The sequence below is a fragment of the Cnephaeus nilssonii genome (assembly GCF_951640355.1).
Source record: "Cnephaeus nilssonii genome assembly, chromosome: Y".
Taxonomy (NCBI): Eukaryota; Metazoa; Chordata; class Mammalia; order Chiroptera; family Vespertilionidae; genus Cnephaeus; species Cnephaeus nilssonii.
In genome coordinates this window covers 2,750,111-2,775,367 of record NC_137096.1, presented here as the reverse complement: position 1 = coordinate 2,775,367, position 25,257 = coordinate 2,750,111, and the positions used below count along the sequence as shown (strand labels likewise).

Below are 25,257 nucleotides of genomic sequence, written 5' to 3'. Positions count from 1 at the left end.
TGAAGATGTAGTTTATATATGCTATGAAATACTACTCAGGCATAAGATGGAAATATTGCCATTTGGGACCACTTGGATGGATCTTGAGAATATCATGCTAAGTGAAATAAGTTGAACAGAAAAAATCAAGAACTATTATTTAACTCATATATGGGATATAAAGCAACAAATGAACATATAAGACATACAAACAGAAACTCATAAGCACAGGCAACAGAGAAAAAGGGACCCTAAAGATGGGTTGAGGAGGTCCAGTGAATGATGAAGGAAGGAGATTCAACTTTGGGCGGTGGACACACAATGCAATATACAAATGATGTATTATAGAATGGTACACTGGAACATTGCAGTTAAAGGGTTGGCCTGCGCACTGAAGGGTTGTGGATTCGATTCCCAATCAGGGGAGTGTGTAGAAGGCAACCAGTCAATCTCAATCTCTCTCTCTCTCTCTCTCTCTCTCTCTCTCTCTCTCTCTCTCTCTCTCTCTCTCTCTCTCCTCTCCCCCTCCTTTTCCCTCCCTCCCTTCCACACTCTATGAAAAAAAAAAAATTAAAGGATAAAATGTCTTCACTGCTTAAGTGAAGATTTAAAAAAAAAGAATTGTACACTTGAAACCTATGTAATTTAATTAACCAATATCACTTCTATGAATTTGATGAAATTAAAATATAAATATTTGAAAAACTTTGTATAATTATTCAGTTAGGAAATAAGAATTTTTATCTATGACAATAATAAAAGGTTATAAATTCTCAACATTGCCAAAACCGGTTTGGCTCAGTGGATAGAGCATCGGCCTGCGGACTGAAGGGTCCCAGGTTCGATTCAAGGGCATGTACCTTGGTTGCGGGCACATCCCCAGTAGGGGGTATGCAAGAGGCAGCTGATCGATGTTTCTCTCTCATCGATGTTTCTAACTCTCTATCTCTCCTCCCTTCCTCTCTGTAAAAAAATCAATAAAATATATTTTAACCTTTTGCACTCGGATGTCGAGTGTGACTCGACACGGTTAGCATCGGTAGCAGCTCGTATGTCCAATTGTATTGAATGTATCAATAATTTGAAATATAAAAAAATCCAAATAAGTAAGTTTGTATGAAAAGAAACTCCAGTTTTTTATTCTACTGCCGCGCTTTGTAAAATCTAGGGTATTTAAAAAATTAAATCCCGAGTAGAATAAAGGAATCGAGAAAAAAGCAAGCAAGTGCAAAGGGTTAAAAAAATAAAAATAAATAAATTCTCAACAAGCATTTTCTAAAATAGAAAGAATCCCCTACTACCAAAATTTCCTACCTTGATGGTGTATCAATTCTGATTCAGTAAATATAGGAATTTGGTGTGTGTAATACAGTGAGGAAAGAGGTGGCGGGGGGGAGGTGAAATGCAGATATCTGATACAAAGATTTTTAAAGCTCTCCTGATGTTTACTCCATAAACTGTGTTTGGCAACCAGACACTTAAATCAGCGGTCGCCAACCTGTGGTCTGCGGACCACTGGTGATCTGTGAGGTCCAAAAGGTTGGCAACCACTGACTTAACTGACCTCAAACTATCTTATTATAACCTTAATAATATAAATAATAAAACATGCAAGTATCTTTCCTCTTTGGGGCATAATTTTGCATAAAATGTATCCCACTCCATTTGTATATACATGTTTTTTTTTTCCACTCCATTACTTTATACTTGGATTTTTAAAAAAGTATGATGGGGGGAGGGGGGTTGATGACAAATATGTGATACCTTAATCAATAAAGTAATAAAAAAAAAATTTGAGCCCAGTTAGCCACCAAAAAAAAAATAAATAAAATAAAATAAAGGATGAAATTCACAAATTTTTACTATCCAGTGTTTTTCTCCTGAAACTGTATTACATACATGTATTTAATCTATACTAATAAAAGGGTAATATACAAATTTGTCAGGACGCCCTCACAGTACAACCGAACAGCAGGCTGCATGGGGCGACAAGGCCGGAAGGGGGGTTAGTGAGGGACAACCAAACAACTGACCAGCAGGCTACATGGGGGGACCAGGCTGGCAGAGGGGTTAGTGAGGGGTGAACAAATAACCAAACAGCAGGCTACGTGGGGCGACCAGGCTGGCAGGGGGGTTAGTGAGGGACAACCAAACAACTGAACAGCAGGCTGTGTGGGGCGACCAGGCCGGCAGGGGGTGCAGTGAGGGGCAACTAGGCAGGGAGGGTAGGGGGGCACTTGGGCGACCAGGCCAGGAGATGGGGACAGTGAGGGGCAATCAAGCCAGCAGAGAGGGACAGTATGGGGCGACCAGGCCAGTGGAAATCCCCCAAGAGGTCCTGGATTAGAGAGGGTGCAGGCTGGGCTAAGAAGACCCCACACACACACCCCTGGCATGAATTTCGTGCACCGGGCCTCTAGTATCTTATAATTGAAATATATATAATAACTAGAAGCCCGGTGCACGAAATTCGTGCACGGCGGGGGTTGTCCCTCAACCCAGCCTGTACCCTCTCCAATCTGGGACTCCTGGAGGGATGTCCAACTGCCCGTTTAGGCCCGATCCCACCAGGACTGCTGGCTCCCAACTGCTTGCCTGCCTGCCTTCCTGATTGCCCCTAACCGCTTCTGCCTGCCAGCCTGATCACCCCCTAACCACTCCGCTGCCAGCCTGGTTGATGCTTCACTGCTCCCCTGCCAGCCTGTTTGCCCCCAACTTCCCTCCTCCGCCAGCCTGGTCACCCCTAACTGCCCTCTCCTGCAGGGTTGATCACCTCCAACTGCCCTCCCTTGCAAGCCTGGTCCTTCTCAACTGCCCTCCCTTGCAGGCCGGGTGCCTCCCAACTGCCCTCCCCTGCTGGCCATCTTGTAGTGGCCATTTTGTGTCCACATGGGGGCAGGATCTTTGACCACATGGGGGCAGCTATATTGTGTGTTGCAGTGATGATCAATCTGCATATTACTCTTTTATTAGATAAGATAGAGGCCTGGTGCACAGGTGGGGGCCAGCTGGTTTGCCCTGAAGGGTGTACCGGATCAGGGTGGGGTTCCCTTGGGGTGTGGGGCGGCCTGAGCGAGGGGCCTGTGGTGGTTTGGAGGCGGGCCACGCCCCCTGGCAACCTAAGCGGAGGCCCTGGTATCTGGGATTTATTTTCCTTCTACAATTGAAACTTTGTAGCCTGGAGCTAAGCCAAGCCTGCTGCTCCCTCCGGGGCGGCAGCCATTTCTGTGGCAGTTAATTCACCTTCTACAATTGAAACTTTGTTGCCTTAAGCGGGTGAGCCCTGCCAGGGTGTGCTTTAAAGCTTTGCTTCCCGGTTGCCGCCGGCAACCCTGGCCTGCTCTCTCAAGCTCCATTCTGCCGCCATTTGTTTCAATTTGTTTACCTTCTATAATTGAAACTTTGTATCTTGAGTGGAGGCTTAGGCCTGCAACGGCTATGGGAAAGCTTGGCTTGCTCTGTTACCTGGGAAACCTTGCTCTCTGTGGCTGTAGCCATCTTGGATTGGGGTTAATTTGCATACTTGCCCTGATTGGCTGGTGGGTGTGGCTTGGCTGGTGGGTGTGGCTTATGTAGCGGAGTGATGGTTAATTTGCATATTACCATTTTATTAGAGAAGATAAAACATTCAACTACGCACATTATAGATGAACTCTACATAATTGTGTTCAGTCTCATACAAACTTCCTGATTTTCTACCGTGGACTTTAAATTTATATGTCATTATAGTATTCAATTCAACAACCAAACACAATCTACCATATAGTAACTATTCTAAAATTAAACTGAAATAGTTTCAAAAATCTACCTTGAAATGATAATAATACCAAAGAATGACTAAACTGTTTAATAAAAAAAAAAAAAAGTGGTTTTGCCCTTATCGGTTTGGCTCAGTGGATAGAGCGTCGGCCTTCGGACTGAAGGGTCCCAGGTTCGATTCCGGTCAAGGGCATGTACCTTGGTTGCGGGCACATCCCTGGTAGGAGGTGTGCAGGAGGCAGCTGATTGATGTTTCTCTCTCATCGATGTTTCTATCGATGTTCCTAGCTCTCTATCCCTCTCCCTTCCTCTCTGTAAAAAAATCAATAAATTATATTTAAAAAAACAAGAAGTGGTTTAAAGATATTTTATTGTTAAAAGAAAAACATTAGAAATTATTCAAAGACAATGCCTTTTGACATACATCCACAAATTTTTTTTTTAAATAAAATGAGATAGAATCATCTAGTGATAGGCATCTAGGAATAGAATCATTTCTATTCCTCAAAAAGAAAACTTAAGGACAGTGAATGATATCACAGCATGGAGATAACCCAATATTAGAAGCAAATAATATTAAATAGATATTTTCTATTACACAGCAAGCAGAGTGGAAAATATATTAAATCATAGTTAATTGAAATAGTTACAAAAACTATACTAATTGAACATGAACCCAAATTCCCTTATTGCTCTTATAAATTATATGACTAAGCAAAATTTTAAACATTCAATGAGTATAAACTATTAAATGCAAGTACCAGTTTATATCCAGAACTCAATTAACCTACATTTATCTCACATAATTTCAATTAAAGCATAGGTGAGGATTCTGTTGTAAGTTCTTGTTCTTATTTTAAGTAAAGTAAATTAAAACACTTACCTGTGTTTCATACAAGTGAGCTATATGAAACTGAACTACAAAGGATCATGGAAAGAAATTAATTATAATACATCCGAGTTTCAGGTAATAAACAAAAATAGATAATAAAAATATGCAAAGTAAGAAAATGCTAATTCTAGATTACAAATTTGATTTAGAAGGTGTAACTTTTATTTATCTACTAAATCAACTAAATATCATAAGCATGCTTTTAGAAAGCATTCTTTACTATTAAATAATAATTTATATTAAATAAAAATTTCATCCACTTATTTTTAATTGCAAATTACATTTGCACCCATAGAAATCAGTAATAAATAAATTTACAAAGTTCAAACTGACAATATTAGGTATAATATTCTAAATGTAAATATCCTGACATATGGCATTCAGTATTGTCACCTTAAAATTATATTTTTGAAAAAGTCATACCCAGGAAAAATATGAGTGAACTATTTTTTACTAGTATTTTAGTTTATAGAACATTTTTGGTAGATAATTTCACTAAGTTGTTGTTTTGTTTTTTTTAAGTTCTTCAGAGTTAGGTGACTTAAAAAAAAGTCAAACCAACTAAAAAAAGCAAGACTATAAAATAAGTATGTCTGAAAACTTAAAGGCAGAGTATTTTGCTTCTTTATAAAGAAACTCTTCTTGCCCTAGCTGGTGTGGTTCAGTGGATAGAACACCGGCTTCTGGACTGAAGGGTCCCGGGTTTGATTCCGGTCAGGGCACATGCCCAGGTTGCAGGCTCAGTACCCAGCTGGGGGCATGCAGGAGGTAGCCAATCAATGATTCTCTCTCACCAGTGATGTTTCTGTCTGTCTCTCTCTCCCTCTCCTTTTCTTTCTGAAACCAATAAAATATTTTTTTTTAAAAAAAAAAGAAACTCTTCTTGATGCACAATTCTTAAAATGCATGAATGATTTACCGAAGACTATAAAAAAAAAAATCACAGTAAGTTTAACTACATTCAGATATTTGAGTTATACTGTTCTCATTTGCAAGAACAAATATCCTTTCTATTTTGTGATAGGTTTTAACTAGAAAAAACTTTCAAATTATATGCAGAATATGCTCTGGCCGGTTTGGCTCACTGGTTAGAGTGTCAGCCTGCGGACCAAAGGGTTCGATTCCTGGTCAAAGGAATGTACCTTGGTTGCCAGCTTGATCCCCAGTCCCAGTTGGGGTGCATGCTGGAGACAACCAATCAATGTGTCTCTCTCATGGTGATGTTTCTTTTTTTCTCTCTCTTTCTCTAAAAATAAATGGAGCCCTAGCTGGTGTGGCTCAGTGGACAGAGCATCGGCTTGTGGACTGAAGGGTCCTGGTTTCGATTCCAGTCAAGAACACTTGGCCGGGTTGCAGGCTTGAACCCCAGTGTGGGGTGTGCAGGAGGCAGCCAATCAATGATTTGCTCTCATCACATTTCTATCTCTCTCTCCCTCTCCCTTCCTCTCTGAAATCAATAAAAATATTTTAAAAATAAATGAATAAATAAATAAAAATGAAAAAAATATATTGTAGGGTGAAGATTAACAAAAAAATAAAATAAAATTATACGTAGAATATTTAATTACATGGGTTTTGTCCAGAAAGGCTTTCACAGAAAACAGAAATTCTCATTTAAGATAAATCCCAAAATGACTTTTTCTCTTCTTTCCTTCTCTTTTCCCACATCTTCTCCCTTATTTGATATCAATGAATAATGTAAAAAATAAAGTTCTTTCTAGGACGTATGAAAAAAATTACCAATTCTTAAGCTTGGCTCTTTAAGATTCTGATTCAGTGAGCCTATGGTATGAAGCTTTAATACTGTTTCATTTTAAGTTTCCCAGTATTATAAGTATATATTCTGTATACCCAAAATAAAGAACACTGCACAAGGTACACAACCCATAAATTCCCTTCCATAAACAAAAATATTGAAAGAAAAAAGACATAATTTTTCCATTTAAAAAGACAGACACTATAAGGTAACAATAACTACCAATAATAATCTAACACAAAGGAGGCAACTACTATGCGTTAGTGTTCTGTGAGAAACTAGACTTTTTTATGGTTATCAAGTAACACATTGAGTATTATTAAAAAACAAACTATTCAAATTAATTGTCTTTAAAGTCTGTGAGTTAGTCTTGCACCTCTCAGGTTTGTTTTCAATTACCAACAAAAGGTATTTGTGGTCATGATTTGAAATGTATTATATATAGCCTATTCCTCAAAAAGACAATAAAACTATGGTACTTAGAAATACTTACTTTCAACTTTGGACAATGTACAGGGATGACAGTCAATCAACGCTAACTGAAAATGCTGTAACAGAAAAGTAAAAATATTAATGTGCTAAATTTAGAGTTGCATAAAGTTGATTTATATATTTAAGGCTTTTAAGGTCAAGTATATAATAATGAAATGATGTGGGAGATTCCAAAATGGCCACAGAGTAAGTGCCAGTTACTCTGACCTGCTTCTGGTGCCAAATCAGATCAACAGCTAAATTATGGAACAATCAACTGAACTGAAATATTATAACAAGGATTTATGGAAGAAACCACATCAAGACTGACAGCAAGGGTGGAGATATGAAATGGGATGGCCCTACTCCCAAGGGTGGTGGCTATGATTCCAGAGAAATATCTCAGCTGAGAGGGCTTCCCCCTAAAAAACTGGGGATCTAAATCTCATGCCAGGTTTCCCAGCCCAGAGCACCAGAGCTGGAAAGAGCAGTCCATCTGGATGTGAAAATAAGCAGGGATTCTGTCCACCAGGGAGAGACAGAAGTCAGCTAGAGACACTTTCGCCCGTTAAAATGCCAATGCACAAGATCTTGTTTGCAGCCACTTACCCTGGGCTCCTGTGGAGGGAGGATGGAGCAAATTATAGTCGCATGATGAGAGACTTGGGTTTGCTGCTCTTGGGGAAAGAATATGTATGGGGGGGAAAGCTTCCAGGATCCCTGTGCTGATTCATATTTCATTACCACAAAGGCCATCTTTCTTGGCAGAGCACCCCCACTTTCTCACTGAGTGGCATCAACCTGGGGGAATTCAATAGCCCCATCCTCTGGACTACCCCTTTCCCCACGCGGCAGAGCTAAACCCCTAGTGAGGAGTCAGTAACAGAGTTGTCTGACTTTGGAGCTGGGCCATTCCCCCTACTTTCTCATGACTCTGACTATCCCTTCCCCATCAGGGAGATTGCTGAAACAATCCCCTCTGTACTTCTGGCATAACCCCACACACCCACTCTCAGGGCTCCGGACCCCCACTCCCACTCAAACACACACCTAGTGGCTCTGCCCAGCTGAGATCCAGGCAGAATCAGGACAGAATGATCTATATGGCTCTGGGCAGGGCCACACCTCCTATCTTCCCCAAGCCTGATCAGCACTGCCCCCTCATGGGAGATCCACTAGTCTCATATTCCCAACTCACATGCCTAAACAAAGCAGAGCCCTCCCTTCACATAGTCAAATTACTGTATAGATCTGATAAATTCTGCTGGCCTCACTCTGATGACTCTCTATAACCCATCCCAATACAAGGTGTATAAGCACCCAGTATGTAACAGCTAGACATGGTATACCTACAGACATTTGCTGAGTAGCCTCACACTCAACACTGGCATCTAGTTTAGACTTGCATTAATCTGGTGATGCACTGTGAGCCTATCTTATGCAAATCAAGTACCACTAGAGGCTATTTCAGTGACTAAGCCTAACAGGAGGCCAGCAAGCAAAGCAAATCTTGGAGTGCCTTGGGACTTTTCCTAACCTGCACCCAGCTGGTTTTACCAGCTTTGCTGCATAGCTTGCCATATGCACCCAGGCCGAACAGAAGTAGCCACAAACTATAATTTTGAATTACTTATAGCTCCAAACAGGTTGCCCAAGGCCAATGATAGACAGTTTCTGACATTAACTTGCACCAAGTTCCTCCCAAGGGGCTCTGAAACAACACACCCAGTGGCCACGTTCATACAACACCCTCTATGGACCCAGTAAGCTTCACAAATGGCAAGTCCAAAGGAAAATCTGGGCAAGGACAAACTCTGCTGAGGCAAATTCTCACTTAGTGTGATCAACACCTGCACAGGCGCTCCTATATCCTCATTCGGGTTGAGCCTCAGAGTCAGCCAGCCTCAGGGTTGATCCAAAGCATGAATGTGCCAATAACAATCAAGACTCACTTATAACAGGGGGGCCCACACACAGGACATTCCTGGAGCACCCAACTTAGGTGCTCAAGGAAACTACACCACAGGCTCCCACAAGACACCTACTACAGAAGGCCACCCAACAAAAACTGGGAGTCAGAGCAGATCTACCTAATACATAGAAAAAAACACAAAGAGCACTGGCTGGGTAACTCAGGTGTTAACTCTTTGCACTCACTTGCTTTTTTCTCGATTCCTTTATTCTACTCGGGATTTAATTTTTTAAATACCCCAGATTTTACAAAGCGCGGCAGTAGAATAAAAAACTGGAGTTTCTTTTCATACAAACTTATTTATTTGGATTTTTTTATATTTCAAATTATTGATACATTCAAAGAGTAATTTTAATCTCTATAATTTTTCATGGTGTGATATTTTTTGAAACATTCACCCACATGAAGACCTGGTTTACATTCACATGTTTCGCAAATATATATCGTCTCTCTTCTTCCTCCTTTGATTTTTCTGTTAGAACAAACAACACAATCTTTATGTTTTCTGTTAGGGTGAGGTGTGATTATATGGAGCTTTCCATCTAAACGTTGCTCTAAGTTAGTGGATAATAATCTACCCCTGGAAGTTAGTGTACCATCTCTGAATTCTCCAACAAGATCATGTACTAGTTTCCTAATAAATTTCACATGCGTTATCGGTTTTTCATTTTTTCTTTTTTGGCATTCTTTGTACAATATATAGGAATTTACAACACTGACCTCAAGCCCCCAGAAAAACAATTTACACCACCATTTTAGTCTTCCTCATAAAAACAGTATGTGCCTGTGTAGTGATCAGCTATATCAACACCCCCATAAACTTTGTATAGTTGGTCACGACCTTGGGTTTGAGAACTATTTCCTTCCCACCACCACGCACTCTCCTTTCCACAGACTCCGTCTCTGAAGTGTACCATGTACTGAGCATTGTGACTATCCTCTTGTCTTTCCACGCAAGAAGCATTACATTTTCATCCCTGAAAGCCACTATCTCTCCTTTCATTAGCTTTGGATGTTTGATAACAGGTAGATTATCTTTCCTATTGGGCATTATTGTCCCTGTCAAGTGTGTTTTTTCCTTGAACAATTCCTTTGCAAGAGTGACACTAGTGTAATACCTGTCAGTGAAGAAATGATAACCTTGAGAACCAGGTACTGAGTTCTTCAATCTTTCATGAAGCTCTAAAACTATTCTGCTAGTAAAAGGGAGATCAGGTCTCACCAACGTTTCAGATGTTATTCCTCCATAATAAGGGACAAATGAATGTACGTAACCACATTTTTAATCTGAGAGGACATATAAATGAATACCCCATTTTGTTGGCTTTTTAGGATTTTATGTGATGAAGTGTATCTTTCCCTTGAAACCAACAACAGCCTCATCAACAGCAATCTCTCTTTCAGGACAGAATCTCTCCCTAAATTTCATTTCAAGGTATGACAAGAAGCAGTTTACCTTCTCGGTTCTTGTTCTCAAATCTTTACTTGACTTTTGGTCGTTTTTCAAGTGTAACATCCAAAATATTTGCAAGAACCTTTCTCTTTTGAAAACAGATCGAAAAAATGGTATATGAGACTCAAAATCCATGGACCAATAACTCTGCAAGTTGGGGTGATTCAATACACCCATATTTAGTATTACACCAAGAAAAGCCTTCATTTCCTCTATCGTCACATCTTTCCAATTATTCCAAGTGGATCGCTGGGATAGTTCTTTCTGGCTAATTTTATGCCTAGCATACTCATTTGTCTCATCCGTTATATTTTTTATCAATGTCTCAGTAAAAAACAACTGAAAAAAGTCTATTGGTGTGGCACATCCAGAAGGAACTTGAGGTCCAACATGTAACTGACCAGTGGAGAAAGGGATTCTGCTAGGCTCTTTGTCACTCACAGAGGTAGATGTCCACTTTCCTTTTTCCTGTTTTCCCCTAGAAACGTAACTTTCACTGGGTCTTATACCCGATTTCTCAATGATATCACCTTTATCTCCATCACTCTCACTCGAATAAGCAATTGTGTGTCTTCGTTTTGCCTTTATGAATTCAATGTCACTGTCACTGTCAGTACTTTCAGCCAGATCTTTGGGCAAAGCAAAGTTTTCCTTTCTGTAGTTCCACTAGGACCAGCAATTTGTTCATCATCTCCACTCGCATCCTCGGAGAACTCACTTTCGTCACTATTACATGTTTCACTTTTTTCTTCATTTTCGAAGTAAAATTCATCATCACTGCTTTCTATGTCTTTGGAAAACTTATCCATCCTGAGGAGGGGAAATTCACTCAGAACGTGCGACTGCTAGGGGGCAAACCCATCATCCAACTAAACCCTGTGTCATGACAACATCTGTGATATGCTAACAGAAACCTAAACAAACCTAGGAGACGAAAAGATAAGGAAGGTTCTTTACCAAGGGAAGATGATGCAAGCTCAAAAAGGCATGATGCAAGGACTCATGCCTTGGACCCTCCTACTCAAGATTGCTGCCTACGCAAAAGATAAGCTTAGGTGGTGGCATCAGTTGAGCCGGCATTTACATTTTACTTGTCCTTTCATACTAATGAATACAAGAAAAGATACTGGAAAAATAGACAAAAATCCACCTTCCCCCCGCGGTGAAACTACATGTCGAGTGTGGCTCGACATACGAGCTGCTACCAATGCTAACCGTGTTGAGTCACACTCGACATCCGAGTGCAAAAGGTTAAAGCATTGCACCAACACAGTAAAGCTGTGGGTTCAATTCCCAGTCAGGGTATATGACAATCAACCAATGAATGCATAAATATGTGGAATAACAAATCAATGTTTCTCTCTCTCTCTCCCATATCTTTCTAAACAAATGAAGAAACAGCCAAAATGGGGAAGTAAAGAGACCCCAAATGACAGAATAGGAGTAATCTCCAGAAAAAAAGAACTAAATAAAATGGAGGTATGCAATTTATTAAATATAGAGTTCAAAGTAATGATTATAATGATGCTCAATAGCATGAAACAGGAAAAAGAAATCAAAAAGGAAACCAATAAGAAATGAGCACACTATCTAAAATGAAGAATATAATGGAAGAAAGAAACAATAAATGGGATGAAACAGAGTATCAAACCAGCAATTTCAAAGACAAAGTAGAAAAAGAAATCACTTAGAGTAGTAATAAAATAAAGAATTTTTAAAACTGAGGCTAGCCTTGGATGATGTATTCAGTGGTTAGTGTTGTCCTATACACCAAAGAATCCCAGTTCTGATTCCTGTTCAAGGGCTTGTACTTTGGTTGTGGGTTCGCTCCCCGGCCCCCTGTTGTGGCATATGCAGAAGACAATCAATGGATATCAATGTTTCTCTCTCTCTCTCTCTCTCTCTCTCTCTCTCTCTCTCTCTCTCTCTCCCTCCCTCTCCCTCTTTCCCTCCCTTCCTCCTTCCATCCCTCCCTCCCACCGCCCCCGCTTAAAAAGCAATGGAAAAAATATCCTCATATGAGGATTAACAAAAAGATAAAAAAATCAGGATACTTTATAGAACCTTTGGGATAACATGACATACATCACAGGGAAAGAAGGAAGAGAGGAGAGAGGATGAGGAGGGGAGGAAAAAGGAGGGGAAGAGAAGGAGGAGGAGGAAGAAGAAGAAGAGGAGGAGGAGGAGGAGGAGGAGGAGGAGGAGGAGGAGGAGGAGGAGGAGGAGGAGGGCGAGGGGGAGGGGGAGGAGGAGGGGGAGGAGAAGGAGGAGAAGGAGTAATCAAGAGCCTCTTTTAAGAAATAATGACCAATTACTTCCCTAATCTGTTGAAGAAAAAGGGACACAGTGCAGGAAGTGCAAAGAATCCTAAACAAGATGAAACTAGGGCCCACACCAAAACACATCATAATTAAAATGACAACGCTTAAAGACAAAGATATAACCTTAATAGCAGCAAGGGAAAGATAATTAATTACCTACAAAAAAACTTCCATAGACTGTCAGCTATTCTCTCAACAGAAAATGTTCAGGCTAGAAAGGATTAGGCAAGATATATTCAATGAAGTAAGAGTTGTTCTTTGAAAGGTAAAAAAGATTAACAAATCTTATAAGACTCATCATAAAAAGAAAAGAGCAAGGACCCAAATAAATAAAATTAGAAACGACAGAGAAAAAGTAACAACCAACAACAAATAAATACAAAATATTTAAAGAAAATATTATGGCCCTAGCTGGTTTGGCTCAGTGGATAAAGCATCGATCGGGCTGTGGACTGAAGGGTCCCGGTTCAATTCCAGTCAGGGGCATTTGCCTGGTTTCAGGTTCGCTCCCCAGTAGGGGGTATGCAGGAGGCAGCCAATCAATGATTCTTTCATCATTGATGTTTCTCTCTCTCTCTCTCCCCTCTCCCTTCCTCTCTGAATCAATAAAAATATATCTTAAAAAAGAAAATATTATGAAAAACTATAATATTATAAACAAATATTATGAACAACTCAATCCCGAACAAATTTGAGAATCTGCAAGATATAGTAAATTCCTAGAAACATCAACCTTCCAAAACTAAATCAGAAAGTCTAAATACCATAGACATATTACAACTAGTAAAATTGAAGCATTAATCAAAAAACTGCAAACAAAAAAAAGTAATGGGTCATATACCTTCACAGGTGAATTTTACCAAATATTCCAAGAACTAATACCTATTCTTCCCAAACCATTCCAAAAAATTCAACAGGAAACAAGACTCCCAAGCTCATTTTAGGAAAGCAGCATTATTCAAATTTCAAAATGACATAAAGACACTACAAAGAAAGCAAATTATGTGCCAACTAGAGGCCCGGTGCACGAAATTCGTGCACTGAGGGGGGTTGTCCCTCAGCCCAGCCTGTACCCTCTCCAATATGGGACCCATTGAGGGATGTCCAACTGCCCATTTAGGCCCGATCCCACGAGGATCGGGCCTAAACGGGTGGGATCGGGCCTAAACGGGCAGTCGCACATCCCTCTCACAATCCAGGACTGCTGGCTCCCAAGTGCTTGCCTGCCTGCCTTCCTGATTGCCCCTAACCGCTTCTGCCTGCCAGCCTGATCACCCCTAACCACTGTGCTGCCAGCCTGTTTGCCCCCAACTTCCCTCCTCTGCCGGCCTGGTCACTCCTAACTGCCCTCTCCTGCAGGGTTGATCACCTCCAAATGCCCTCCCTTGCAGGCTTGGTCCCTCTCAACTGCCCTCCCTTGAAGGCCGGGTGCCTCCCAACTGCCCTCCCCTGCTGGCCATCTTGTGGTGGCCATCTTGTGTCCACATGGGGGCAGGATCTTTGACCACATGGGGGCAGCTATATTGTGTGTTGCAGTGATCAATCTGCATATTACTCTTTTATTAGATGGGATAGAGGCCTGGTACATGGGTGGGGGCCACCTTGCCCTGAAGGGTGTCCCGGATCAGGTGGGGGTTCCCTTGGGGTGTGGGACGGCTGAGTGAGGGGCCTGTGGTGGTTTGCAGGCGGGCCACGCCCCCTGGCAACCCAAGGGGAGGCCCTGGTATCTGGAATTTATTTTCCTTCTACAATTGAAACTTTGTACCCTGGAGCGGAGCCAAGCCTGGGGCTCCCTCCGAGGCAGGCAGCCATTTGTGTTGGGGTTATAATTGAAACTTTGTTGCCTTAAGCGGGTGGACCCGGCCAGGGTGTGCGGAAAGCTTTGCTTCCCCTGTTGCTGGCGGCAACCCTGGCCTGCTCTCTCAAGCTCCATTCTGCCGCCATTTGTTTGAATTTGTTTACTTTCTATAATTGAAACTTTGTAGCTTGAGTGGAGGCTTAGGCCTGGCAAGGGCAGGCAGAAAGCTTGGCTTCCTCTGTTACCTAGGAAACCTTGCTCTCTGTGGCTGTAGCCATCTTGGTTTGGGTTAATTTGCATACTCACTCTGATTGGGTGGTGGGCGTGGCTTGTGGGTGTGGCGGAAGTATGGTCAATTTGCATATTTGTTTATTATTAGATAGGATGTTCCTGATAAACATGCTAACATCCTTACAACATATTAGCAAAGGAGATCCAGTAATACATATAAAAGATGGCTCAGTGGCTGAGAATCAACCTATGAACCAGGAGGTCACGGTTCAATTCCCCATCAGGGTATATGTGAAGGTTGCAGGCTCAATTTCCAATAGGGGGGCATGGAGGAGATAACCACCCCATGATTCTCTCTCATATTAAGGTTTTTCTCTCTCTCCCTCTCCCTTCCTTTCTGAAATCAATAAAAATAAATATTTTAAATAGATAGATAGATAGATAGATAGATAGATAGATAGATAGATAGATAGATAAAACATTATACACCATGATCATATGGGATTTATTCCAAGCATACAAGGTTGGTAAAATCTGTACAAATCCATAAGCATGAGACATTAAAAAACCACATAATTTTATCAATACTAGTAACTGTAAATATTTGACAAAATCCAGTACTAATTTATGATTTTTTTAAAAATCTCACGAAAGTGGGAGTAGAGGAATCATCCTATCTAATAAAAGGGTAATATGCAAATTAACTGTCACTGCAACAAAATGGCGGCCCTCATAGCCACAAGGTGGCAGCGCCCAGTCCCCTCAGCCCCGCTGCGGAGTGTCCGGGCCAGTCCGCCGGAGCAGCAAGGCTGGATCCACTGCCGGAGGGGGCGGATCGAGCCTCCCCACTCCACTGCTGCTACAGTGTCTGGGTCTGTCAGCCCCACCGGGGTTCGTGGGGACCAAGCAGCGAGGCTGGATTTGCCCCCAGACACGGCAGACAGAGCCCCAACAGCAGGGCTTGGGGGCTTCCTTGGCACAGAGGCGGCAGGAGCACCCCCAGGCCCAGCAGACAGAGCCAGGACAGCAGGGCTTGGGGGATTCCTTAACGCAGAGTTGGCGGGGAAGACCCAGGCCCGGCAGACAGAGCCCAGAAAGCCGGGCTTGGGAGCTTGCTTAGCGCGGCGGCAGCAGGGAAGCTCCAGGCCCAGCAGACAGAGCCAGGACGGCAGGGCATGGAGGCTTCCTTAGTACGGTGGCGGCGGGAACACCCCCAGGCCCCGCAGAGAGACCCCGGACAACAGGGCTTGGGGGCTTCCTTAGTGAGCAGTGGCAGCGGGAACACCCCCAGGCCCCACAGACAGAACCCGGACAACAGGGCTTGGGGGCTTCCTTAGTGAGTCCGTGTTGGCGAAGCCCCCAGGCCCGGCAGACAGAGCACACTGCAGGGCACTAGGGCTTCCTTCACATGGTGCATGGCGGCAGCAGGCAGAAAGCAGAGAGCAGGGCATGGGGACTTCATCTCCATCGCTGCAGGAAAACCCCCAGGCCCGCAGAGAGCAGAGAACCACCGGTAGTGGGCCTAAGCCATTAGTAGGACATCCCCTGAGAGATCCTAGATTGTAGAGGGTGCAGGATGGGCTGAGGGAACCCCATGCACAAATTTTGTGCACTGGACCTCTAGTACTTCAATAAAAGGGCCAAATATAAAAAACCCAAGCCAACATCATATTCAATGGGCAAAAATGAAAAGTGTTTCCCTTAAAATCAGGAACAAGACAGGCATGTCTGTTTTCACCATTCTTATTCAACACTAGGGGCCTGGTGCATGAAATTCATGCACTTGGGGAGGGGGGTCCTTCAGACCTGCCTGCACCCTTTTGCAGTCTGGGAGCCCTCAGGGGTCGTCGAACATCCTTAGTGCTGCTGTGGAGGCGGGAGAGGCTCCCGCCAATGCTGCTGCACTTGCCAGCCATGAGTCACATATGTAGGCTGGATGTTCAAACCCTAATTAATGGGCTCATATTGGAATCAACTGATTGATGTTTCTCAATCACATACATGTTTCTCTCTCCCTTCCACAATCAAAAAAATGAAAAGATAACAAGTTGAATGGGAGAACATATTTGCCAATGATATATCTGATAAGGAATTGATATCCAAAGTTTATGAAAAAGTTATAAAACTCAACAGAAAAAAAAAGACACATAAGCAATCAAATTAAAAAATGAGCAAAGGGCCTAAATCAACACTTCTCCAAAGAGAACATACAGATGGCCAATAGACATATGAAACGATGCTCAATGTCACTCATCATCAGAGAGATACAAATTACAAATTAAAACTACAGTGAGATAATACCTCACTCCGGTCAGAATTGCTATCATCAATAAATCAACAAAGTGCTGACGAGAATCTAGCTGGCAAGATTAATGATGATGGTTACACTCTATGAATTTTCAATGTAGAAGAAAGCCTTATACTGGGGAAATATGCCATATAAGACTTTCAAGGCCTGAGAAAAGTCAGTGCCTAGCATCAAAGGATAGACTGACTCTCTTGTTAGGTAGGGGTCAATGAAGTTGAAGCCAATCCTCATGTATACTATGAAACTCCTAGGGCCCATAGTATTGATGCTAAATCTACTTTGCTTGTGCTCCATAAATGAAATAAAGCCTGTGTGCTAGAATACCTGTTTGCAACATGGTTTATTGAATATCCCACTTTTGAGACCTGCTACTTAGAAAAAAGATTCCTTTCAAAGTATTGCTGCTCAGTGACAATGCACCTGGTCACCAAAGAGTTCTTGGGATATACATTATAATTAAAGTTTTCTTGTGTGTTAGCACAACATTCATTGTACAGCCCATGAATCAAGAAATCATTTTCAACATTCACATCTTGTACCAAGCAAGGATGTCATTTAAAATTGATGGAGAAATGAAGCTTCCCAGACAAGAAAAAGAAGTTAATCACCAACAAACTAGTATTATAAGAAACTAGAGGCCTGGTGCACAATTCGTGCATGGAGGGAGGGGAGGAGAGGTGTCCCTCAGCCCAGCCTGCACCCTCTCCAATCTGGGACCCTTCGAGGGATGTCCGACTGCCATTTAGGCCCAATCCAGGCATTCGGACATCCCTCTCACAATCAAGGACTGCTGGCTCCCAACTGCTCACCTGCCTGCCTTCCTGATTGCCCCTAACCACTTCTGCCTGCCAGCCTGATCACCCCCTAACCACTCCCCTGCCAGCCTGATTGATGCCTAACTGCTCCCCTGCCAGCCCAATTGGCCCTAACTGCCCTCCCCTGCAGGCTTGGCCACCCCCAACTGCCCTCCCCTGCAGGCTTGATGGCCCCCAACTGCCCTCCCTTGCAGGCCTGGTCCCTCCCAACTGCCCTCCCCTGCTGGCCATCTTGTGGCAGCCATCTTGTGTTCACATGGGGGCAGTCATCTTTGACCACATGGGAACAGCCATCTTGTGTGTTGGAGTGATGGTCAATTTGCATATTATTCATTTATTAGATAGGACTAGAGGCCTGGTGCACAAAAATTGGTGCACGTGGGCGAGTGGGTGTCCCTCAGCCTAGCCTGGATCCCTCATCTCCAATCTGGGATCCCTCTCACAATCTGGGACTGCTGGCTCCCAACTGCTCGCCTGCCTGCCTTCCTGATTGCCCCTAACCGCTTCTGCCTGCCAGCCTGATAACTCCCCTGCCAGCCTGATTGATGCCTAACTGCTCCCCCACCAACCTGATTGCCCCTAACTGCCCTCCCCTGCAGGCCTGGTCACCCGAACAGCCCTCTCCTGCAGGCCTGGTCCCCCCTAACTGCTCTCCCCTGCAGGTCTGGGTCCCCCCCAAATGCCCTTCCCTGCAGGCCCGGTCGCCTCCAACTTCCCTCCTCTGCCGGCCTGCTCACCTCTAACTGCCCTCCCCTGCAGACTTGATCACCCCCAACTGCCCTCCCTTGCAGGCCTGGTCCCTCCCAAAGGCCCTCCCCTGTTGGCCTGATTGCTCACAACTGCCCTCCCCTGGTGGCCCGATCCTTCCCAACTGCCCTTTCTTGCTGGCCATCTTGTGGTGGCCACCTTGTGTCCACATGGGGCAACCATCTTTGACCACATGGGGGCAGCCATCTTGTGTGTTGGAGTGATGGTCAATTTGCATATTATTATTTGATTAGATAGGATTAGATAGGATAGAGGCCTGGTGCACGGGCGAGAGCCGGCTGGTTTGCCATGAAGGGTGTCCCTGATCAGGGTGGGGTTCCCTTGGGGCATGGGGCGGCCTGGTTGAGGAGCCTGTAGTGGTTTGCAGGCTGGCCACACACCCCCAGCGACCCAAGGGGAGGCCCTGGTATCTGGGATTTGTTTACCTTCTATAATTGAAACTTTGTAGCCTTGAGTGGAGGCCTTGGCCCACCTGGGTGTGCAGAAGGCTTGGCTACCTCCATTGCTGGGGAAACCCACGCCTCCTGCTCTCTCCATGGCCACAGCCATCTTGGTTGGGTTAATTTGCATAGTTGCACCTGATTTCCTGGTGGGCGTGGCTGGTGGGTTAAGTGGAGGCATGATCAATTTGCATATTACTCTTTTATTAGATAGGATGTTAAAAAAATTATTTAAGAAGCAAGGAGAAAAGGCCGTAATTTTAAAGAATGAAATGGCAATAAATATGTACCTATCAATAATCACTTTTTTAAATCCTCACCCAAGGATATGTTTTCATTGATTTTGAGAGAGGAAGAGCGAGAAACATTGATGTGAGAGAGAAAAGTAGATCAGTTGCCTCCTGTATCCACCCTAACAAGATTTGAAGCCACAACCTTTTGGTGTTTGTGACAATACTCCAACCAAGTGAGCCACCAGCCAGGGCTCAATAATCCCTTTATTTTATTTTTTTAATCCTCACTCAAGGCTATTTTCTCACTGATTTTTAGAGAGAAAGAAAGACAGAAATATCAATGTGAAAGAAACACATCTCTGGTTGCTTCCTGCACTCGTGCTGACTAGGGCCTAGGCCAGGGGAGGAGTCTGCAACCCAACAAAAGTATGAGCCCTTGACTGAAATCGAACCCGGAACCCTTCAGTCCACAGGCAGAAGCTCTATCCACTAAGCAAAACCGGCTAGGACTCAATAATCCCTTTAAATATAAATGGATTACATGCCCAAATCAAAGGACATAGGATAGCTGAATAAGAAAACAAAACCCATACTAGTACGTATGCTGTCTACCAGAGACCCAACCCAGGTCAAAAGAAATATACAGCTTGGCCAGTGTGGCTAGTAGCTGAACACTGAACAAGGAGATCACAGTTTGATTCCCTGTTGGGGCAGATGCCAGGATTGCAGACTCCATCCCCAGTATGGGGAGTGCAGAAGGCAGCAAATCAATGATTCTCATCATTGATGTTTCTATCTCTTTATTCCTCTCGCTTCCTCTCTCTAAAAATAAATACATGTGTTTGTGTGTGTGTGTGTGTGTGTGTGTGTGTGTAATATACACATGTATAAAAAAATCTTTAAAAAAATACTCTTAAGTGGAAGCAAATACCATGTTCATAGATAGGAATAATATTAAAATATATATACTATCCAAAGCAATCTATCGACTCAATGCAATTTTTATTAAAATACAAATTTGTACTTCACAGCACTAGGACCAATAATTCAAAATTTATATAGAACCACTGAAGACTATTAGTAGTCACAGCAATCATGAGAAAGAATAACAAAGTTGGAAGAATCACAATATCTGATATTCAATTATACTACAAGACTATAGGAATCAAATCTTAAATGTAAAAATTGAAACCATAAAGCTCCTATGGTATAGAACAACCGTCGCCAACCTTTTGGATCTCACGGACCACCAGTGGTCCGCAGACCACTGGTTGGCGACCGTTGGTATAGAAAACATAAGCATTAAAATCATGGGCATTTCTATAAGCAATTATTTTTTCTGATAAATCTCCTTGGGCAAGGAAAACTGAACAGATGGGACTACATAAAACTAAAGAGTTTTGCACAGCAAAGGAAACCATCAACAAAATATAAAAATAGCCCAGTGAGTCAATGAAGATATTTGCCAATGATACCTCTGATAAGGGGTTAATGTCCAAAATTTATTAAAGAACTCATACAATTCAAAATCATAAAACAAACAATCCAATTTAAAAAATGTGCAGAGGATCTAAGTAGAGATACCCCCAAAAGAGGACAAAGAGATGGCCAATAAATGTATGAAAAGATGCTCAATGTCACTAAATATCAGAGACATACAAGTTAAAACCACAAAGGCAAACCACCTCAGACTTATCAGAATAGTTTTCATCAACAATTCAGTTTCTGGGACAAAGTGGAGAAAAGAATACTCTTCTCCACTATTGGTGGGAATGCTGACTGGTGTAGCTACTACAGAAAACAGTATGAAGGATCCCCAAAATATTAACAAATGGGATTGCCTATAACCCAGCTATTCCAATTCTGCGTATATATTCAAAGGAACCCAAGTAATTAATTTGAAAGAATACATGCACCGCTATGATCATTGCTGTGTTATTTAAAACTAGGGGCCCAGTGCACGAATTCGTGCACATTGAAAGGAACTGTGGGCTGCTAGGCTGTGATGGGCACAGGGGCAGATCTCAGCCCATCCTCCACACCCCCAGCTGTCTGTTACCACTGTAGCCCCCAGTCTCCTATCTGCCGGCAGTCCCGCTCCCGCCACACCGCTCCCGTGCAAAGACGGCGCAGAGCGACTGGGGCTGGCACCAGCAGCAGTTGCAAGCAGCGGCTCTGGGGCCAGCAGCAGATTCAAGCAGGGTCATTGATGGCAGCGGGTGTGAGAGGTGGCTGCCAGCCCCATTCACCCCTCAGGAGCAGGGGGAAATGGAGAAGCCCTGAGGGGCAATCAGGGTGGGCAGCTGCCGCTCGTACCCACTGACAGCCCTGAGTGATCATGGCCGGTGCCAGGCGCCAACAGTGGGTACAAGCAGCAGTTCCAGCACTGGCAATGGGTGCAAGTGGGGCTGGTGTCAGCAGCAGGTACAAGTGCTTGGCAGGACTGCAGCATGCAGGAGCAAAGAATTTTCAGTAACCACCAGAGGCTCACCCCAATGACTGGCACCCTGCCTCGGTTTGGAGCCCCTGCTCACCTGCTCTACCATCCCACTACTGCCAATACCCGCCATGTTCCATACACATGTGCCCTGGTAGTCAGTGCATGTCATAGCAACCAGCTGTTAGGTTGTTCTGCCATTTGGTCTATTTGCATATTAGAGTTTTATACAGATAGAAGATAACTAAGCTAATGGAAGGAACCCAGTGTCTATCAGTAGATAGTGGATAAAAAAACTGTGATACATATATAAAGTGAAATATTACTCGCCCATTTAAAAAAAAAAAAACCTACCATTTCAATAGCATTAATGAACATAGATTTTCAACCTTTTTCATCTCATTGCACACTTAAACTAATTACTAAAATTCTGCAGCCCATCAAAAAGTACATTTTTGCAGAGCTGAAAAACTGGATGATAGTTGTGTTGGTTGCTGTCACTTTTCATTTGATAATCTAAGAAAAAAGTGGTCAGAGAAAAATAGTACATTTTTTAAAAATTCTTGTGGCAAAAGGTTGAAAATTGCTGACCTAGAGGATATTAGGATGAGTAGAATAAGTCAGTCAGGAAAAGACAAATACCATATAATTTCACTTATATGTGGAATCTAGGGAAATAAATGAACACACAAAACTGAAACAGACAGAGAGATACAGAGAACATACTGATGGTGTCCATACATGGATGGAGAGCAGTGATGTCTGATTTACATCCTATTTATTTTTGTTTTTGTTAATATATTTTTATTGATTTCAGAGAGGAAGGCAGAGGGAGGGAGAGAAACATAAATGATGAGAGAGAATTGATCTGCTGCCGCCTAGGGATTGAACCTGCAACAGCCTAGCCCAGCCCAGAAATGGTAGCTGTGGGTGCTGGGTAATAACATCATATATCAACACCCAGCTTCCTCTCCCTAGTGACTAGCCTCCTTGGAGTTTCTTCAGCCCAGGAACACAACTTGCTATATAGCCAGGTGCAAATACTTTACACTGTAACCAAATGTTTGTGTAACCAAATGTGCATTTTTCCGTGCCTCATCTCATTTGATCCTCACATAAGTCCTGGAGTAAGTACATAGGAGACTCAGTGGAATCCTATTTTCTTTTCATTAGCCGGAAAACAGGGATTTAGAAAGCTGAGAAACATGACTCTACTGAAAAGAAGTAAGAAATGGTGGACCTTGAAAATGACTTCAGGTTTTCACATTGTGCAGACACTGCTGCAGTTAAATATATTACCCTTTGTTCTCCCTGCGTGATCCTATCTAATAAAAGGGTATTTTGCAAATTAACCGTCACTCCGTCACAAAGATGGTGGGGCCCATAGCCAAGATGGTGGTACCCAGTCCTCTCAGCCTGCCAGAGTCCCCCAGTCCTGGGAGGGTGGCCGCTGAGAGTGGGCAACATGAGCAGCCTAGCGGAATGCTTGCTTCGTCGCCTCGCCTGGCTCGGGCCAGCCCCCCAGAGCCAGAGCAGACATGGTTAGGGACAGGGTGGGCCGGCCCGTAGCCTCCGCAGCTGAGCGCAGGCCCAAAGAGCAGATAGCAGGCCTGCCACCCGTGGGAGCAGCGCATCTCCCTCCCACCTCCCATGGAATTGGAGCGGGTCCGTCCTGGCTCCCGCAGAAGCAGCACAGCTCCCTCCCACCTCCAGTGGAATGAACACGGTCCCTCTGCATGGTTCCCGCGGAAGCAGCAAGCGGCCTACTGAGCGCGTTATCACGCGATGGGCTACTAGTCTATAATAATAATCTGCTTCGTGTTGATATTTTTACTGCTGTGTTGCCGACAATTAACTGAAAGAGGTTAGGGTGCTTCACTGGGCTGGAAAAAGTTAAGTCAAGTCAGAAAGCAGGTCTAATTAAGCATGTTTATCTACATATGTAAAGCTCTTGCAGGTGCCAATCACACACACGTTTCCATCTGTCACTGTCAATCGTGAATTTGGTTAACACTTCTATTATAGAGAAAGGGTAAACAGTGTTATTAAATTCTAGAAGCCCAGTATGTGAAATCGCGCGGCCCCACCCACCCACGCGGCCTAGCGTGCTCACAGCCCCGCCCACCCACAACAGTCTTTGGTCGTTATGGCGTTAAAGCCACAGGCCCTTTTAATATAGATTTCTTCTAATTAATTTCCTTTCAATGTGCATGAATTCATGAACCGGGCCTCTAGTATTAAATAGAAAAAAAAAAAGGAAAGTCTTGAATACTGCCCCTGGTTAGTAATAGTCCATATGTATTATGATTCACACATAAAGGTGGGGAAATTGGTGATATCCACAAGACTGCAAAGGGAGAGGAGAACTGACTCTTACAAGTAGTATTTTTCTGGCTCTTTCTTTGGCATCTTTCCCCTTTGATAATTTTAATTTGTATTCTCTTACTGTAATAATAAAAAACAACATAAAGTAACTTAGTTCTAAAAAATCCCTGGCCTTAAGTTAGTGAGCTCAGGGTGAAGTCTTTCTCTCTCTCTTTCTCGCTCTCCTCTCTCTCTCTCTCTCTCTCTCTCTCTCACACACACACACACACAGAGCACGTGCACACAACCTTTACAATCAAGATAATGTATAAAAGATTTATATGCAAAATAAGAAGAACAAACATTCTACATAATCACAAATTCACAAAACCTTATTATTTTTCCAGAAAATCATATTGTTTCAAAGAGCTATGCATATTTGCCAGGTAGGAAAGTTCTAGTCCCATAAAAACCTTAGAAAATATAAAATGACTAGAGGCCCGGTGCACGAAATTCGTGCACAGGGGAGGGGGTTGTCCCTCAGCCCAGCCTGCACCCTCTCCAATATGGAACCCCTACTGGGATCAGGCCTAAACGGGCAGTCGGACATCCCTCCCACAATCCAGGACTGCTGGCTCCCAACCGCTTGCCTGCCTGCCTGCCTGATTGCCCCTAACCGCATCTGTTTGCCAGCCTGATCACCCCCTAACCACTCCCCTGTCAGCCTGGTTGCCCCTAACTGCCCTCCCCTGCTGGCCTGGTCCCCCCAACTGCCCTCCCCTGCAGGCCTGGTCACCCCCAACTGCCCTCCTCTGTAGGCCTGGTCACCCCAAACTGCCCTCCCCTACTGCCTGGTCACCCCTGACTGCTCTCCCCTGCTGGCTTGGTTCCCCACAACTGCCCTCCCGTCCAGGCCTGATCCCCCACAACTGCTCTCCTCTGCCAGCCTGGTCACCCCTAACTGCCCTCCCCTGCAGGCCTGATCACCCCCAACGGCCCTCGCTTGCAAGCCTGGTCCCTCCCAACTGCCCTCCTCTGCCAACCTGGTCACCCCTAACTGCCCTGCCCTGCAGGCCTAATCGCCCCCAACTGCCCTCCCTTGCAGGCCTGGTCCCTCCCAACTGCCCTCCCCTGCTGGTCTGATCGCCCCCAACTGCCCTCCCTTGCAGGCCTGGTTCCTCCCAACTGCCTGCCCCTGCTGGCCATCTTGTGGCGGCCATCTTGTGTGTTGGAATGACAGTCAATTTGCATATTGCTCTTTTATTAGATAGGATAGCACAAACACAGAAAATCCGAAAAATTAGAAGTTTTGACAAATCA

The 25,257-nt window shown here is 43.7% G+C and overlaps 1 protein-coding gene across 6 annotated transcripts in view; it reads right to left on the bottom strand.

Moving 5' to 3' along the window:
• LOC307096475 (lysine-specific demethylase 6A-like) overlaps positions 1–25,257 on the bottom strand; it is a 269,094-nt gene that overhangs the window by 150,177 nt on the left and 93,660 nt on the right. For all 6 annotated transcript variants that reach the window (XM_079766141.1, XM_079766142.1, XM_079766143.1 and 3 more), the window contains exons 7-8: positions 6,880–6,934; positions 4,622–4,656 (exon numbers count right to left, since the gene is read on the bottom strand). In XM_079766141.1, coding sequence (XP_079622267.1) covers positions 4,622–4,656; positions 6,880–6,934 — 90 coding nt within the window. The remainder of the gene's footprint in view (positions 1–4,621; positions 4,657–6,879; positions 6,935–25,257) is intronic.